We start from the raw sequence: 19,001 nt of genomic DNA, 5'->3' as shown, positions 1-19,001 counted from the left end.
GAAAATTGAGCACGCGATAGCCATCTCGTGTTCTCGATCAACCGCGTCGTCGTCTTCGTCGTCCATCTCTTCCTATATCAAGTTCGTAGATTCTACATCCATGACCGTGATTCACAGCTCGCCTACTCGCTTGACCTGCGTTTAACCCAATACGAGACCAATTTGCAAACTGACTTTAATTATTGTAATACGTTATTTTATAACTGTGGAAGGCGAGACATGATGTTTATACGTGAAAACACATCTAGTTAAGATAATAATAATTGATAAGAATAATCCTCAAGATAAACTGTATATAATAATAATAATTGTTTGATGCTAGAGTTAAAGCACATGATTGTATCAAGTGTGTTAAGTATTCTAAAATCGACGAACGTGATTTCTTTCCCCACATTTTTTCTCGCTCTTTCCTATCACGGTTATTTAAAAAGTGGACGAATCAATTAAAAATTGTTAAGCCTAATAAATTTCGAGATTCATAAATTTTTGAATATTGCATAAAACACTTTCAGTCTTTTAAAACAAAATTAGTAATTAGTAATTAATTTGTGAATTAAAATAAAAATTTATCCTGAATATAAAAAATATAATTTAATCCCAAAATCGTAAATATTATCTTACATTAGATTAATTTTTTTATAGTAACTGTGCCATGAAAATTTTATAACGATGTGTACAAAAATTCATGAAAATAAAAATTTTAATTCTACAGGGCAAATCTTTATTTTAATTCAACACAAATTAATTATCAATTTTATATTTTAAAAGAACTCTAAAATTGCTTTACAAAATGTCAAATTCATGAATCTCGAAATGTATTATGTTTATTAATTTTTAATGTAGATGATCCGTCCAGTTCCTCCCTAAGTACACGTGGACGGAAATGAGCTTGAGGGTAGCCAAACGACACGGGGAGAGAGAAAGAGAAAGAAAAAGGAAAGACAGTGAAAAGCGGAGAGTCACTATCAACGAGATAATGGATCGTCGATTATCCCCTTATTAATTACTATGGCGAGACGTTTGCTTGTCGAGTAGCAAGTAGACAAAACCAGGTGTCTCGTAATCAATTTTTTCCTTTTCTCATCGAGCCCCCGGATCCTGGGAATTCCCATAGAGCATTATTTATATTACCTTCCCATGAAATATTTTTGAAAACGTCATCATCATCAGTCGATCTCTCGTCTCGTGGAGAATGTGATGTAGAAAACATTATAGAAATGAATCGATCGACTTGCCGTCGACCTCTACTATTTTTCGGAACTAGATTTATTACTTTGCGCGCCTCGGACACCTCGATAATAAATCCATACGTAATTGGTGAATCGATAAGTCTTATCAGTCGCGAGGCGGTTTATTCGTCATGCTACTCGTCATTTTTTCTCCTTTGTCGGCGTAATGCGTTAATGGCGAGGCATTTGTGAAAAAATAAAAAAAAAATAAATAAATAAATGCAACGGTCTGCGTAGTTAATGGGCCTCGTGTGTCGTAGATGACGGCAAGATAATTTCAGCCTCACGCGGCTTCTCCGACACGCGTAAACGCACGCAAACGTATAACGCGTGACACGCCGCGCTACGTGTGTTGGTAATCCCAACACAAATTGCTGGCGTCACGCACAAGTAGAGTCGGCGATATCAGTAATAGAGAATAATTCAGACTTCTGCAACAATTCGAAACGAAATATGTCCCGTCGGGCGATAAGAGGCCTCCTCGCAGGGCAAACAAATCGATATGCCGCCAGTTGAGAAGATTTACTTATCCTGAATATTTTTTTAGGGGAGCTATATGTTACATATATCTCTTCTGGGTTTACTTCTCGTATTATTTAATTGTCGAATAACACAAGTGTCGCAAGTCATTCTTTCTTTATGTGCGATAAAAATAAATAAATTGTTATTTGTATGCAAAAAAAGATAAGCCAGTTTCTTCATTTCTTTTAATTTTTACGATGGGAGATTTATCCTCGACATTTGTGTATCCGACTCTACAATCTAATAAATTGTTCGTAATAAAATGCATTCCGTGTTCGGCATTTATGTGTGCATGCCGGTTATAGTGGCATCGTCTTACTTCCCCCAACTTCTTGCGCTGTTGGCGTGCTTGTGCAAAATCTTAATTCGCGACGACGCATAGGGGCGCTCATAAGACGCCAAGGAGAAATGTGGGAACTTCGTGCCACGGCAAAAGCTGTTTAGCACGCTATGGTAATGACTGTCTCTTCTTTTTGTAAATTTATGTCTCTTATAGTCTCCCCCATGTGATCAAGATGGGTTCCCATGGTGGAGAAGTACGGGCGATCGTAAAGGAAATACCCGTAGATGGAATAGGCATGTACCGACATAGGACGACTTCCGGTCGCGCAATTTCGAACGGCTGCCAGGAATTGAGACTTCTTCTTCTTCTTCTTCTCCTTCGAACAGGAAACACCGAACGAACACTTGCGCTCGTACGAAAATATCGTGCCTTGCATAATTTTCGAAGGCGAATTAAACGTGTTGACGCGCGCGATTAGTTATGTAATATACTGTTTTACGCTACAATTAAAAGGATATTCACATTTATATATATTTCTGTCAAAATTCTTGAAGTATATAATTCATATATTTCCTACAAATTATTATTTTCAATATTATTTAATTTTCGTCAAAACTCATAAATTTATCTTATCATAATTTTATATTTTTTACCCCGAATTTTATAACAAGAAAATGTTATATGTGTGTGTTAATTTCGCGGGACGCGCTCTATCTATAAAAAATATTGCTTTTATATGACGACTATGTTATATCGAATTATCTGGTATCCCCATGCGAGATCCTATCGAGAGGTCCGATTTCACAGAATCGCACTTATCGTATCATTGCGAGCATCAAGACATCACGACCACCAAGGGAACGACCCAAGAGAGACGAAACGCGAGGTACGGCAATATTTGAGATTTGTTTAGTAGACGTTATTTCATCCGTCATCCGATCGGATGTTATGCTTACGTCGCGGTATAAAAAAGACTTCGTATTTATTTAGCCGGAGGAGAGAGACGGCACACGTCGATTTAGCGACGATCAAAATAAAAATCAGCTTTTATCAGCCATAATACCGTGTATTTGTATACGTAAATATTCTTATACATCTTTCTTTATGGATTTTTCACAGCGAAGGCGATTGTGCGTGTCTCGTAAATTGCGACGCGATGTTATTCTTGAAAATTTTTGCGACGATTTATTCGCGGAATACGTACGTTAAAAGATGCCATCCTCTCTAGTCACGCGGTTACGTTAGAGAAGCCTGTGCACGATCCATGGTTTTTGCGGGAGGATATTTTTATGTGCTACGCTTCGGCACGCCATAATCGTCGGATGACTAAACGCGCAGTCGCGTGTAATTTTCGCTGAGCTGTCCCGAATATCTCCGAGACAAAGCGGCTTCATTTAGATACACAGCGTCGTTTTTCGGATTAATCGCCGCTGAGAGGAAGCGATATACATCGTCATCGGGCTGAGCCGGCCAATTGTGCAAACAGGGAAAATGTGATCGAGAAGTATTAATCGGCCCGAAAAACAATACACGAATTAAGAAGCGATTCTGACACCTTCATCACAAACTGCCGCAACAACGAAATATTTACGAGAAGAATATTTTTTTTTCTTTTGCGAGATCACGATTTCTGTAAAAATAACGAAGCTAAAAAAGGCAGGTGAGTAAAATAATTTCAAGACTAATTTTAAAACAAAAGTGTAAAACCAACCCTAAAAATAAAAATAAAAAGAATTACCATTAAAATTCAAATTGTACGTTAATTGTATGAAATTTTTCGAAGATAAAAATTCTTTCGCCTGAAACTTTCCTTTATGCGATTTCCAACGAATGACGTAAGCTGGAAGGACGTAAATCTCGCTAGAACAGGGTGATGATCGCGAATGCGTAGCCTGTCGGCCGGACGGTCGGCCCGTTTTAATTGGCGGCCACTAATTGTTAATTATCAGCAGTATCCACCCGCGGGAAACCTGACGTAAGAGGCTTAAAGCCATTTACACGAGGACGAGTTCGACCCGCCTTCGCAAACGTTACCAACACTGCTGCCGACGATGAGGAGAGACGCACGTCGGGTTTACAACATTATAACACACAGGGCAGGTGTGCATATGTAATTTCTCGTGCGGACGCCCTCCTCCGCCAGGCAGCAACACGTGAAAAGATACCAGAGAGATCCGCGGCGGTTTACATTATTTATTAGGCGTATCGTCAACGCATCGATGCGACACACCGAAAGGAAGCCAGGAAAAACGGCTGCATAATCAACAATTAGCCGGCTGATACATGCTACGTGATAGTTTTTTAACGAGTCTCCGATCGCATTTTCTTGGGGTTTGTCCTCCCCTCTGTCTTCGTATATAACTCGTGCCGATTAATAATTTATCGCGTCATCGATACAGTGTGATCGTGAAATTCCAAAGAGATTCAAAGTTAAAAAGACGCGTACCTTCTTCAAGCCCAATAAGTATTTTTAATCACGCAAATATTTTGATACTGTGTTTCATCAATTACAATAAGTGTTGACAAGCTATCAAAATAATTATTAGGTTTAAAAAATTTACATTTAAAAAATTTGAAGTATCTTTTTTTATATTTGAAGTATCTTTAAATTATCTTTAATCGTCGGTTTGATCATTCATTTAAACGATAAAAATATATCATTTGTTAATCTGTCGTTGTAAATCTTATTATTATTCATACTTAGATTATCAGAGATGACACATTCAGCGACAATTCTGTTTTAAAAAAAATTTGGGAAACAAAGACATCCTACAAAAACTAACTCCGTTTGCGCACCGATATAGGAACAATAGTTTGCTGCGAGGAACAATGAGAGTAGATGAAGAGTTTTTCTCTGTCTCTCTTTCTCTCTCTTGACTGCGCCGACTCACTCGACGAGAATGCAACTTAAGCCCATGTAAAGCCAGACCACCGCAAAAGGATCAAATCCGCGGAATAGGCCTCTCTCGGCTCGCCAGATTCTCTCGGATCACCCGATAGAGATAGATATATCACGCGTGTGCGTGTCGCACTATCCGAAGGATCAGGGGAGGGGAGGGGAAATCGAGTCACTCCTCGAGAATGTGATTTAAGTCCGTATAAAAGACGACGTTGCACAGAATTACAAGCGGCATGCAGTTCCGTTCGTCGACAGGAACGAATTCTCCTCCCCCGCGACACCGCGTAAAGAATACCGAACGATCGCCTCCATTCAACAGAGATGTTGCTTGGACGGAATCACTTCGCATTCCTCGCGTCACTACAAGTAACGTCGGACTTGAAACACAAATAAACTAACTTTGTTAATATTATATATCTTTTTATGTTATGTTTAAAGAGTATATATTAAAAGTTATCTTTTTTTTCTGAACCTTTAAAGATCACATATGCATTATTTTGACACTATCGATATTTTAACAAAAAAACATCCCGAAATTTTAATCAATAAAAAATGTTTAAAATTTATTTTTTAACTTTTGTTGTACATAATTTTCTATATAAATCAAGGAAAAAAAAAATATATATATATATAAATTTTTTTTATATAGATTTTTCAAATATAGATCTTTATAGAATATTTAGATTTTTTTAAGTATTTGAGACAGGTAAAATTGTGACAAGACACATATAATTGTGATTCTATGAAGGAACTTCTCTAGGAACAAAGCAAAAAAATGTGTAACAAAAGTTGCATTTCAAACGCGCATTTTAAATATGCATGAAATATATCATATTAATTTTCGAGCATGTCGATTTGTAAAAGTTTTTAAAAGGAATGTGAAAGTACAGAAAGATTATTGTGTGCCTTTCCCAGGAGAAACAGAGAAAAATGGAAAAAAAGAAAGAGTGAAAATGCACAGCCTAATGTGGTAACTTTAATGCTTTAATTTGCCCGAAGTATTTCATAATTATAATTTAAATTGCTTCTCTATATATATATTTATATTGCTTTTTCGATATATTAACGAGATGGCAAACTGCATTTTCCTTTGTTTGACCGAGCACAACGATGTCTTCAAGGTTACCTGAGTGACAGTCGCATCACCTCTTCTTAGCGAGTTATGCGTTTATTAAATAACCAAAAAATTTACGACGCTGTAAAAATTTACGGTAAAAGGGTAGGCGCGACCGTCTTCCATATCGTTAATCCTTACACCGTAAAATCTAAGAAGCACGAATGGGAGTTTAAGCTGGTCGGAATGGCAGCGGATAGAAGCAAATCCACGCGAACGAGGCCAAGATTACCGTAATGACTCGCTTTACGATTACAGTTATCGAGACGGAAATCTGCGAAAGCCCCGACGTTAACCGCGGAAACCAGTCTTGAGAGGCTGGTGGCCGCCGTCCTCCAAAGCGAAACTTTGCTTCGTACGTTCTAAAACATACGGAGCATCCTACGATATGTTCAGAATCATCCGGTATTTAACTTCGGTTAGGAACTTCACGCTTACGTTTGTCCTCTTATCTTTCGAGATTTTATTTTCCCTCAAGCGCTAATGGCTTCAATTAGTATTACAAACAAGTGATTTAAAATCTAAAATTGTAGAAATGTTTGCTAAAAGAGATATCATCGAATCAAGAGAAGAGTGTCATTGTTTATTTTTATTACTAGCAAATCGAATATTATCAAAATTTAATAATTCATTTTCAAACAATCGTGCGATACAAAATTCAATTAGATCTCGATATCATTGATGAAAGTTAAAAAGACGAAATGCTCTCACGTACAAAAAAACGCAATACTTATTTATCTTGATATAATGCATCACAATTTTTAAAAACCTATTATGCCTCTTTTTTAATCATCTAGTTTGTTTCAAACTTATAATTACGTAATTGCTTCATAACACGGAGAATATAATTTCCTTGTTTAAAAAAATCTTAAATTTTCATCTTTGAAATGTTTCAAAGCTATAATTATTTAAACACGATACGCATAGTCATAAATCTTAACGTCCATGTAAGATAAGCAGGATATATCTATGGTACGCACAAAAGTATCTCAGGTACTTTAACGAGAGATCTCGCGATCTAATTAATATAATTATTCTGACGACGACGTATATTGGATGAGAGAGAGAGAGAGAGAGAGAGAGAGAGAGAGAGAGAGAGAGAGAGAGAGAGAGAGAGAGAGATAGAGAGAGAGCCGCTTCTATTTATTTGTAACTCTCATGAAATACATCTGCTAGCATTAATGACCATCGTGATCAATTAATTCCCATTAATTGAGAGAAAAGGGAAGAGGGGAGCGAGAGAGAAAAACAAAGACGAGATACACATATATATGCCGGATGAGTTATGATTGAATCGCGATAACGAGCTGTATCCGCTTACAGTAAATTAACCGGATGCTTGATCATGTTGTCTCTTCGCAAAAAGAATTTTCAATTATCTGACTTGATGATGAATATGGAGAATCGCACGAATAGACGACAGAATCTGATTCATCGCGTCGACTGATTTGTTTTCAATTATTTCCCTTTAACGTAAAACTTTTTAACAACACTAGTTCGATAAGAAAATTCTTTGCTACGAAAAATACTTTTCTTTGTACAATAAACAATCGCGAAAATATTGTAAGCAAGAAGCAAGCGTGAACAAACGGACATCGAACGAGAGGATGAGAGCTGAAGATATTCTTGGAATTCCGTGAAGATATATTCTTTCGCGGATGATGACGGTGGATACGACGCTCCCCTCCCTTCGTGTGTGTTTTTCGTATGCAACCGTGACCACCGCCTAATACGCGACACAGCGGCACATACTAATTAGCCTTGCGAGCGAAACGCGCCATGAATACAACTCCACGTGGAGAGAGAGACAAACATTAGATACGAGAGCCATAGTGCTTGAGGCTAAACGTTGAGAGGCACTTCCTGTTGCAACGATCGCTACCGAAGAGGAACCCTATAATTACTCTTCCTCGCAATTATCAAAAGATATCACCGTTATTTCCAAGATGCTAGTAAATTGAGAAAAAAATATATAATATATTTTTTTTTGCTATAAAATTATAATGCGAGCAAGAGACGGACCGACTCGAGAAGTCATATACGAATACTAAACTAATACCTTTAAGAGATTAAGGGCTTTTATCTTAACAATACGTACTCGAACTGTAAACGCATTGTTTATCTTGTCCGAAGTCGAGTGGCAAATTTCACGCGAACCAGCTGAGACATCAAGTGCGTTCGTTGCAAGACACCGGTTCGCGTTAGAATTTACGAGCCGAGGAATTCTCGGACACATGCCGGACACCTTCGCGGACATGGTCAGTACAATGCCGCAATCGATAGGAATTCTCGAAATTTATCGTTGGCCGTTAAGCGCGTCTTAGCTATTATACCGTTATCCGACCAATGCGAAACATAAAATATATTCGCACATTGACAATTTAAATTAGCCCATTTCAATAAACGACGAAGATAATCAGGCCGCATAATTTCCCCGCTTATCGCTTATTGTCCTCGATTTTAACGGCAATCGAGAATCCGCGTTACGCCCCGTGCAATTCCTCGTCTCCGATATATTTACCCCACTCTCCTGTCCCCCGTACTGTTTCCAATAATTGGGCGACGAGCTGAGTTGCACGATCGAGCTGGTTACGGACAGGTTGCCGGGACTCGACGCTTGAAATCGGTCCGTCACCGACGCATTCTGCATCTGTCCAGGTTGATTCGAATTGTGCTGGATGCTGCTGGACGTCATCGGCGTGTTGCACGGTGGACCGGCGCGTGAACGATTGCACGCGATCTGCAACAGATTCGTGCCACTCGCGGCGAGTCTTCCCGAGCTCATCGCAACCTGCTGCACGTGCGCGTTCCGCTGGCTGACCTGAGCACTTCGTCGAACCTTGCACTGATTGCTCTGACCGGCGGTCTTCGACTCGAGGCCGGATTTCACATCGATCCCGAAGTCGCTCAGTTTGAAGTTCTGTTGATTCATCTTGAAGTCCGCGTTGTTCTTAAAACTCCGATCCATCTCGATTCCGGTGGGAGTAAATTGTGAATTCAAAGAGTCGACCACCTTCTGTCCTCTTCGCTCGACATGCTTCGATATCAGGCTTTAGATATGTCTTTATCTAAAGTCGAATCTTTAGTACAATCGAGTAAAATATATACAAAAATTTAATTTTCGTTACTAATTTTTGCTCTTTGGAAGAGACGAAATTCCAAGCAAACGATTGCGTACTTATCTTCTGTGGTAGATTACAAAATCACAGGATCTTATAAATTTTATTTCATGACATGTGTTTCTTCCATGCGCGGCACTCACCGTTGTTGTTAAACTTCTTCTGGAATTAATCGGCCGGCGAAGGTACGTTAAATGAAATGGGAGATGAGATTAATTGCAGGTGCTTCGCATGTCGCGGCGATACGTTTGACAATTCACCACTGATTACGCAGCGCTTGCTACCTTGACACGATTCTAATCTCCAGTATTGTTGCACGATCAATCCACGATGTAACATTCCAATTCGCATCTTTCCATTCGCATTTTTTCAAAGTCTTTCACTCACAAGTGACTTCAAATTTTCACTTGGCTGGCACAATTTCCCGCTTGATGCGATCGAATTCTGCGTCATAGTCTAAATAATACCCAGATATTAAAGACAGAACAGTCGACACGGTCGTTAATTATCATATGCCAATCGGATACGATAAAGACAATGAATTAACAATCGGTGAAACTCGAAAATCTCGCTCGCGCGGATCGCTTAATCAAAGGTTGCCGCGGCAGCGATCGGCTGAATCGAATCGGCGCAACGTTTCGTTATACTCTTTAGCACGCGAATCGCCGCGGCCGCGATAATCGTTAATCACCAGTGAAAGTTGCGGCGCGAAACGCCCGAGTTTCGCGAGGGAAAAATCGTGTTTGATTTTGCGTCTCGAGGAACGAGACGGAGGCAACTCGACAGATCGATGGAATCCATCTCGTCAAACGACGAGATTATATCGTCGTCGATATAATTTAATAACGCAACAGTTGTCGATAACAAAAGTATTTGTAAAACAAATAGCACCTGCAACACACAACGATAAAGACAACCTTTGATTAATTTTCAAGCGGACTTTTACAAGAGACTTTTACTGCAATCGACTTTAATCATTTAATGGCTATTTTTTTTATATAACGTCGATTAGTTCACACGCGCTCGAGTTTTCCGATGCTTTCACGACCTGATCGAATCTCGCTCGTCGATATAATAACCGCGAACGCAATTGCATCACACAGTATCGTGCACGATTCTGCCACAAAACACAATACGTAGTGCTCTTTCATACGATCACCCCGTTGCACATCGGAGATTTTTCTACTTGGCACACGAAAAATTTGCAAGAAATATATTCTCGCGTACACGTACGCGGGACGTTTCACGGCGGAAACAATCGAGGAAGACAGAGAAAGGTAGAGGATTAGAAGCCAAAACGGCCAGCTGCTTAGCCAGTAGAGAGACGACTGGTTTTGTGTTAGCCGACTCATAGGCTGTACACCGCACACGGCAGGAGGAGGCTGGGGTCCAGCATACCCCTCCACCAGACGATACACAGAGCAAGTGTGCCTGTCCCCCCTGCAATACGCACGTATAAGTCTCTTACGCGAGTGTCCATGTTGTATGTGTTTGTACCGATGCATTCTCTCTCTCTTTCTCTCTCTCGCTTCCATCTCTTATGGCTCGACCCCACGCGAGATGCTTACACAGTCTCGTTTCGCACTATGCAACTCCGCAGAGAGGAACTGCAAGCGTTGCACTCCGCGTGAGAGTCGAGTAACGTCTGCGCGCTAAAAAATCGTGGGAATTAAGAGCGAAGCCCTGCGTCGGAAGAAACCGAGCGATACGCCTGCATTGTCGTTTAATGACGTAACGTTACGTTCCTGACATTGCGTGTAAAAATAAATGTTTATGCGCGCAGTCGCGTTATTAAGGTATTTTTATATCCCCGATAATAAATTGCAATAATTACGCAATATATTTCTAATGTCAGCGAAAATACAAGATTAATGCAGCTATCGTTCCATCCCATCAATTTTCCACGTAATTAAATTTCAACGATTTATGCAGCATTCAAACCGCAAGAGCATGCAACGTCCTAGATAACGCCTAATTATGTACAACGTTCATTTGATAATAATATAGATGAAAAGTATAAATCCAATCGGATATTGATTCGAGGGGGGAGTTGTTTGCAACGGGGCCTATCTGCCCCTCGTTGCATGCCGGATCATTAATCGTGGATCGGCGATATCTTAATCGCCTGTTACTTTAGGATTTTTTCTCTTTATAGGAGGTCAAATACCTCGACGTGGCATCGAGCATTATTTCCAACCCATCAGCCATGACGTGATACTATCAATCCAGCTTTTCTCGCACGATTCGCCGGGATTTACGAAACACTTAATCCTTAATTGTTCGTTTTATCAGAAATCAAAAAAAATTCGACCATCCCTCTTTATTGCGCTTAACATTAAAAGATGGCTTCGTAGCATTAAATCTTCCTTTTTTCCAAATAAATGCCAAGCAAATAAAGTTTGCTCTCTCGAAATTTGACAACAGTACAAAGTTTATGATTTTATAATTTATTATTTATTAAAATGAAAAATATATGTCATCGAGAATATATTGTCATATTCAGGAAGATCACTTGTGTCACTCAATTCTATTGAAAAATCCCACTCTCTGATTAAAAATTAAATCGTCATTACTTTGTAAAAGAGTGAATCTGCATCACTCGTTAAATCTATACATATATGTTGTGCGATTACAATCGATCTTCTCAAAGCTTCCAAGATGCAGTTGCATCTCATTGCACCGCGCTATTGCATCTTTCTCTATTCATCTCTTGTTGCGTACCATCACAGGAATACAGAAATAGTTTATCCATGAAGGGATTTCGGAAGAAAGAGAGAGAGAGAAAGAAGGGACAGAGAGAGAGAGAGAGAGAGAGAGAGAAGTCCAAACACGCGACCGAAGAGAGAGAAAGAGAACAGAAGCAGAAGAAGGAGAATGGAAAGAGAAACGATGGAAAATACGAGCGGGAGTTACGAGTTACAGCGGAAAACGGTGGATTATGTGTGTTTAACCCCCGCCTGCCCTCCTTCTTCGACCTCTCTCTCCTTCCCTTCGCCACCGTTCGCGCTTCGCCGTCGCCCAAACGCGCTTCCGAAAGCCCCCGAGTTATGTTTGAGCACGAAAAGTAAACTTCGACTTCGTGGCGACGTGAGGCGCTTTGTGAGGATTAGGTGGCCGCCAACCGGGTGAATCGATTTCTTTGTTCCGACTTCCGCGCCGCGCAAGGGATCGATCCTCAGCGAACGGAATCTGCTACATCGGCGGCTGTGGCGGCGTCAAGGTCCGATGAATCTTTGCTCGCTCTTTCGTGCGTGCGAAGATATAAAGGAGAATCAGAGAAGAGGAGAGTGACGTCGATTTTTCGTAAACAATGCCACGCGTAATCCCAGGCGATGGCGAAGAACATCAGGGGGGTCGTTTCAGACGCGATTGAATAGTACAATGAATTACTTTAAATCGTTATTTATACCCGTTATATAAGAAGATCTGAGCTATATTATGCCACATCGAAATATATTACCTGTCACTTATTTCAATCAAGTTTGTTTAGAGATCCGGTCCAGATGTAGAAAAATAATATTTGAAAATATGTAGAAACATTTGACCTCGAGATATTCATTATTTCTGGTGTCTAAAATTTCAGAGTTCATACTAGATCGAAAAGAAATGCGAACGCGATTAAACGAACGTCCATTGCCTCCACAATTCCGGCGAACGCGACTCGGTAACAGCCAAGCTTCTTGACGACGCAAAGTGGAAATACCGCGGTGAGGTAAACCCGAGGAAAAACTAGCCTGGCCCGACGTGCAACAGGTAGGGCAGCCAACGGCAAAGGCTCGGTGCAAGTCCGACTTGGAGCAGACCGCGAGCGCGGTGACGGATCAACGACGACGATTGACTTTTAGCGAGATTTAAGTCAAGGTGAACGATACGGGGGAGTCTGGGTCTACCGTGCAACAAGAAGCAGTCGCGATAATTGTCGTCGTGTCAAAAAGTTCGTTTCGAAATCTACCAAACCTTCAATATTTATGTACATATTACGATAATTGTAGAAATCATAATTAATCCTTAAAGGTATATTTTAATCTTATCGATATTTTAACAATAGATTATTCCAAATAATAAAAAAAGTTTGAAATTTATTTTTTAATTTTTGCCTTACATAATTATTTTCTACAAATGTTGAGGAATATATATAAATTTTTGTAGATTATTCAAGTACTTTGAGGCAGATAAAAAACAAACATTGTAATTTATAGGAACAGAATGAAAAATGTATGATCTACAAGAATTAAGAAATCTTATTGTTAAACACTCTCTCTAAACTGATTTTTTCATAAAGATTTTAAATGTGCAACCTATATATAATTTATGTTTATATATCACTGTCATATATATGCAAACTCAAATCATTAAACACCGCATTTTATGGTTCAGTGACATAATGGATATCGCACTTATTCCTCTATTACCTTTCCCCTATCTGTATAATAGACATACTAATCGCGCAATCGCGGTGCGGTAACGAGTAGGTGGTCCGCTGCCGATACGGATCAGATCGCGAAGTAAAGTGCGGTAGCGAATCGTGCAACGAGGCGAGCGAGCGAGCGAGCGACATGGAACTTGCGTCGATCAATGCGAGTCTTGCCGATTACTCAACGAAACTGGTAATCGTATCATTGCGGGGTTCGCGAAGTGCCTAATCGCAACACCTTCACCTAGATATCTCGATGTTTGCGACGACGACGACGACATATCCTTTCGAATCGTTAGCGACGCGCAATAATTCAACCACATCGTCGAGACATAGGTTGATCTCTTTTCTTATCTCTTTTTATTCGTCGCAAATTGCGATCAAATTTGAAACCATTTAAAGACGATTTTTGATAAATTCAAGATAAATTATTACAAATTACGAATTGCATAATATGGCGTGTCGACAATAATTTTGATTCTTCGTGCATTTATTTATTCATACGTAATTTATTAAATACGAAATAAAAGGTTGAAAAAAAAATTTCCTTGCTTTAGGAAAAGATAATATTAATCTAAGTTTTATTTACGATTAAATATAAACTGTCAATTCAAATCTATGACAGTGAAGAATCATGTTTGCGATTTTCTTTACCGCAATAAAATTTGCATGATAAAGTTTTAACGCGAATTTTGTTTAATTTCGATCGTTGACTACTTAATCAAGGAAAAGAATTGTAGATCCGCGATTGCGCAGAATTAGCACAAAAGTAGCACAGGAGATTGACCAACTTTTACCGATAAAATCTCGATCTTATCGAGAAGAGTACAAATTTATATCGCGCCCGAGAAAAAGATGAAAGCAGTGGAAAAAACGTTTCTTTCTCTCTCTTTCTCTTCCCCTCCGGCGGTTCAAAGACCGTTTAAGCGTATGCGACTCGTCGTTTCCCCGCATGATTATGGTCCCATTCATGTGCGACCAGTTTGGTTCGGTTTCTTCTTCGTACCGATTTCAATCTAACCGCCGCGTGTATGCGTTACATATAGCCGCAGCGTAATGTATAGCCGTTCTCGTTGTCGTCGAATTACGTGTACAACTCTACTCGGAACAGACGGAACGTTCACTTTTAACAAACCAGACTGTACCACGCGGAATGATCGGCCATAGAGATCGCATTGCGAAACGAACCTTTGTCTCTCTCTCTCTCTCTCTCTCTTCCTTTCGCGTTTGAAAGAGAAAAAATTTTTCTAGAACGATTCCCAGCAATAGATCGAGCGACGCAAAAACGGAGCAATCAACAAAGAAGAGTTACATATAAATCCTGCACTAGTGGCATCTTCACAATTTGTATATTGATAGAAAATTCAAATAAATAAAGTTTTCAAAATAAAGTATAAAATTTTTTTTTTTTTTCATTTTAATCAAATTGTAGCACAATGGAAATTTAAAGCTTAATTGAGATCTTGCTGTTCGTGAAAAAGAGAAAAATCGTTAAACGACAAAAGGGCGTATGTATCTTTCATAATGAAAGATACATACATTTTCTACCGATACTGTACCGGTTTTAAAGGACTAGCTGGCGAAGGAGACGATCGGAACGAGGAGTCTACGCATACGCACGCAAGACTGGCACCGCACACGCATACGGGGACAGGTATAGACCGTGTCCGTGGATAGCATGGCGACAGCGAAGGTGTGCGAGAGAAGAATGGAGGATTAAAGATGGAAAGAGAAGAGAGAGAAAGAGAAAGGGAAGGAGAGTGAGAGGTCGACTAGCCACTGAAGAGTAAACTGGCCAGACTGCCTGCCGCCGACACAACGTAATGCAAACATGCTAGAAAGAGAGAGAAAGAGAGAGAATAAGAGAGAGATGAGAGATTTAGAAAAAATGAGAGAACGAAGAGAGCAGGAAGAAACTGATAGTCGGGATTGAACAGACGAGTAGGACGAGGCGATACGTTGTCCGAGAGATACTACGCGTGGATGCGGTTCTTTCCTGGTAGAATGCATAGAGGCGTGTTCGTGCTATCCGCGATTTTTCTATCTAATGTAATACCAAGAAGAGAGAGAGAGGGAGGGAGGGAGGGAGGGAGAGAGAAAGAGAGAGAAAAAGAGAGAAAAGAGGCTCGAGAACCAGCCAGACAGCCTGTCGCCGACGACGGTCGCTCGAAGAAGACAAACGAAAAGAGCAAGAGACGAGAGAAAGAGGGAAAGTATAAAAGGTAAAGAAGATAAAAAAGAGGAGGAAAAACCCGATGGCCAGGTTCACGAAACCTGAAACATCGGAAACAACTCTTGGAAAGTATCTCGTAAACCTGTCGTCTCGTTTTATCCAGGTTCTTCTCAAACGAGATTTCGTTAATCGTCCCCTAATTTTATATGCAAACGCGTAATTAAAATCAAGGTTCTCCCCCCTCCCCCCCTCCACCTATCTGCCATGTCTTGACGCAACAAATAATTCGTTGTATACCAGTTGCATAAAATAAACATGTTATTTACCGCAAATTTCACGCGTATGGAATATTGCGTTTGACGTACCTCGCGTGAACAGTTCGCCGCATTTTCGATGGGAACAACAGCATGGCGCTAACGCGCCCTTTGCTACCCCGCCGCGCATTACAGGATCATTAATTATTAATTTTCAGTAATCATTAATTTGTTTAATGAAACGCAATCTATTATTTGCGTATTGTTTACTAGTTTAAACGTAAGGGTTGTCCCACACATTACATATCGAATCGATATCGCGACGTACCTTAAATCGTTGTTCCGAGGGCGCAAGAAGTTCTGTGACACCCTGTATACTCAGATTGCGCAAAAAGCCATTGATTGGCAATAGTTTTGGTACGGTATTTTAAGCCCGCTCTATTCGAGGACCAAATAGTTCTAGACCGCAGAAAAAAAAATAGCATCACTGCCATTCGGTTCAACGGTCCATGCGAATTTCGCCGACATTGATTTCGCCGTTATATGATCCTATCTGTCGCGAACAAAGCGTGACAGAAACAAGGCATCTACAATGCAGATAAGCATTTCTCTATACGGAATTACAACGCTTAGATACTTAACCGATCTCTAACAATGTCCGGGTACCGTTAGATTATCGACCCGGAAATTAATTCGGCCGCTATACATAAAAAGAAAGTGCTTATAAACTTTTACAAGAGAGACTAATAGGTTCCTGCTATTTGTAATCAACTATAAAGAAACCAAAGAAACAAGAACATTATACATATAATGAAAAAAATATAAACAAAATAAAATGCAACTCCATCCATCGCGATTAATATTAAAAATCGATTATTATGTGTATCTCGCCACGTTAAATAACGTATAAAATCCGAAATATCTTTATTATATGCGCGTCGTAATAATATTATGTATTATTTCGCGTCATAAAATAATATGTCGTCTGTGAAATTCCGCGATTTTCCCGACGAATCTTACGATTTCTCAACGAGATTTACAGATCGTTCTACGCGGCAAAGATTAATGAGAAGGTTAAAGTAAACACATAAAATGGATGCGTATTACAGCTGTACAAAGAAGCGGCGTAAACACGAATGGGACAAATATATTTCCGCGCCCGCGTGGAAAAACAACGAGTGTTGTCGGATAGGCACGCTGTTAGAAAGTTGAATGAATTAAGCACGCCCGCGGTGCTCACCGATCGCGACTACCCACGTGTTCGCGTTTAGCGAAGGTACAGAGTGGACGACTTACGTGAATCCGGTTGCCCGTTCACGATTCTCGCACGGCAGCATTCTCGCGGTTTTTGTTGATAATCGAGATTGTGGACTTACCTGAAACAGAAAAAGATAATTCAAATTAGCGATTTTTTATAAATTTTCTTAAAATTTATTTTCATTTCATTCACTCTATCCAGTTCTCGCACGTGTGAAAAAATCATTATCAATCGCCTGAACATTTCAATGATACTAATATAATTTAAATTATATTATTGGAATATAAGATATATATATATTTTTTTTCCAAGGAATTGATTATCCACGAAAGGAGTAGAGATTATTCATTGCGCTTCCGGTGGCCGGAAACGGTAGTACGGAGTCATTTACGCAAAGACCTTTCGACGAATGGCGCGATAGTCCCCGGAGAACGGACTTCGCTACGCAAACACCGGTGACTTCTTCGCAAATCAACCAAGAGGAAGGAAACGGAATATATCGCTCTTCCTTTCCCAAGGACACGTGACTCGATTGCACATGCGATACTCATCCGAATAAAGATCTACTTAAACAAGATTATTTTTTATTATAATTTTTATTATGTGACTTTGTTTTAGTACTCTTTCTAAATTGAATTGATTAAATTGATTGAATATTCTTTTTAAATTGAATGAAAAAATAAAATAATTAATAATTTTCCAATAATAAAATAAAATGTAATAAAAGAAAATATATAGTTCCAATAATATTAAAATAAAATTGATAATTATTATTAAATCAAATTTAAAAATGATGATTAATTTTATCATGTTTATTACTTTGTTTTGTCTCACTATTTAAATTTCTTTATGAATTGCATACAGGCGCGATAAATCGTTTGAAAATCGATCGGTGTAAATGAGCCTTTACATCACCGCGTCCGACGACTTATGACGGCAAGTTTTTTTCGAAACGGGACAACGCGACAGGCCATTTTTGTCTTCTCGAGATCCGACCCCTTATGCGGTATTCGCCAGGAAAAAGTGCGCGAGCATCTTTCGCATTTTGAAAGATTCATTAGGCACACGGCGAACAACTTGTGCCGAGATGCAGTATCGTCGCGTCCGAACTTGGAAGTGCCGAGAACGTACTTTTTTCTAGCCGTTCCACTCTGGAATGAGAACAATCAATGTTACCCCTCCCCGCGACCCCTAGACAGAAGGAAGAAGCATTGTTCTTTCCAACGTATATACAGAAGCGTACACGACCTTCGTCCTGTTAAAATGGAAAACGCGTCTCGGAAAGGACATTGGTCAGTCTCATCGGTAATGCAAATTTCGTAAAGCTTTAAATCCACCTCTACATCTTGTCGACGCTAAGATATATCTGCTATTGCTTATATTTCACCACTGATACACGTAAACATGTGTATGTGTGAGTCTTTAAAGCATATCGTGCGTTGAACATACAACATCAATTTCGATCCTTTTCCAATTTTCACTCAACATCTCTCGCAAAAAGGGCTTTATCCGGCAGATTTCAAAGAATTGCGATGTCCGATTGTAAGTTGAGCCGCGTTCGCGGAGGATTTCCGTGACTTTAAAACGGCAGCCGGTCATCGCGCGAATCGCCGGAAGTCTCCCACGCAACGGGTGACGCAAAAGTGTACGCGGCTGATTTCGATAAGGGAAGGGAGAAAATGAGAAGAGCGCAGGGCGGAGAGGAAGAAGAAGGAGAGAACGGGAGGGCAGTTTGC

The 19,001-nt window shown here is 39.8% G+C and overlaps 1 protein-coding gene across 11 annotated transcripts in view; it reads right to left on the bottom strand.

Moving 5' to 3' along the window:
- Positions 1-19,001, bottom strand: part of LOC145967350 (protein daughterless-like) — a 118,265-nt gene that overhangs the window by 22,806 nt on the left and 76,458 nt on the right. The window contains exon 1 of one of the 11 annotated variants that reach the window (XM_083092169.1): positions 8,569-10,026. The exons of the other annotated variants lie outside the window; for them this stretch is intronic. Within the exon in view, the coding sequence (XP_082948295.1) occupies positions 8,569-9,015 (447 nt within the window). The 5' untranslated portion in view covers positions 9,016-10,026. Of the gene's footprint in view, positions 1-8,568; positions 10,027-19,001 lie in introns of those variants that run through there. 11 annotated transcript variants of the gene reach the window in all.

Source organism: Camponotus vicinus, unplaced genomic scaffold (assembly GCF_025532165.1).
Source record: "Camponotus vicinus isolate PSW18456_S1 unplaced genomic scaffold, iyCamVici1.0 SCAF_2, whole genome shotgun sequence".
NCBI lineage: Eukaryota > Metazoa > Arthropoda > Insecta > Hymenoptera > Formicidae > Camponotus > Camponotus vicinus.
The sequence above is the reverse complement of the archived record's forward strand: the minus strand, read 5'-3'. Positions and strand labels throughout refer to the sequence as shown.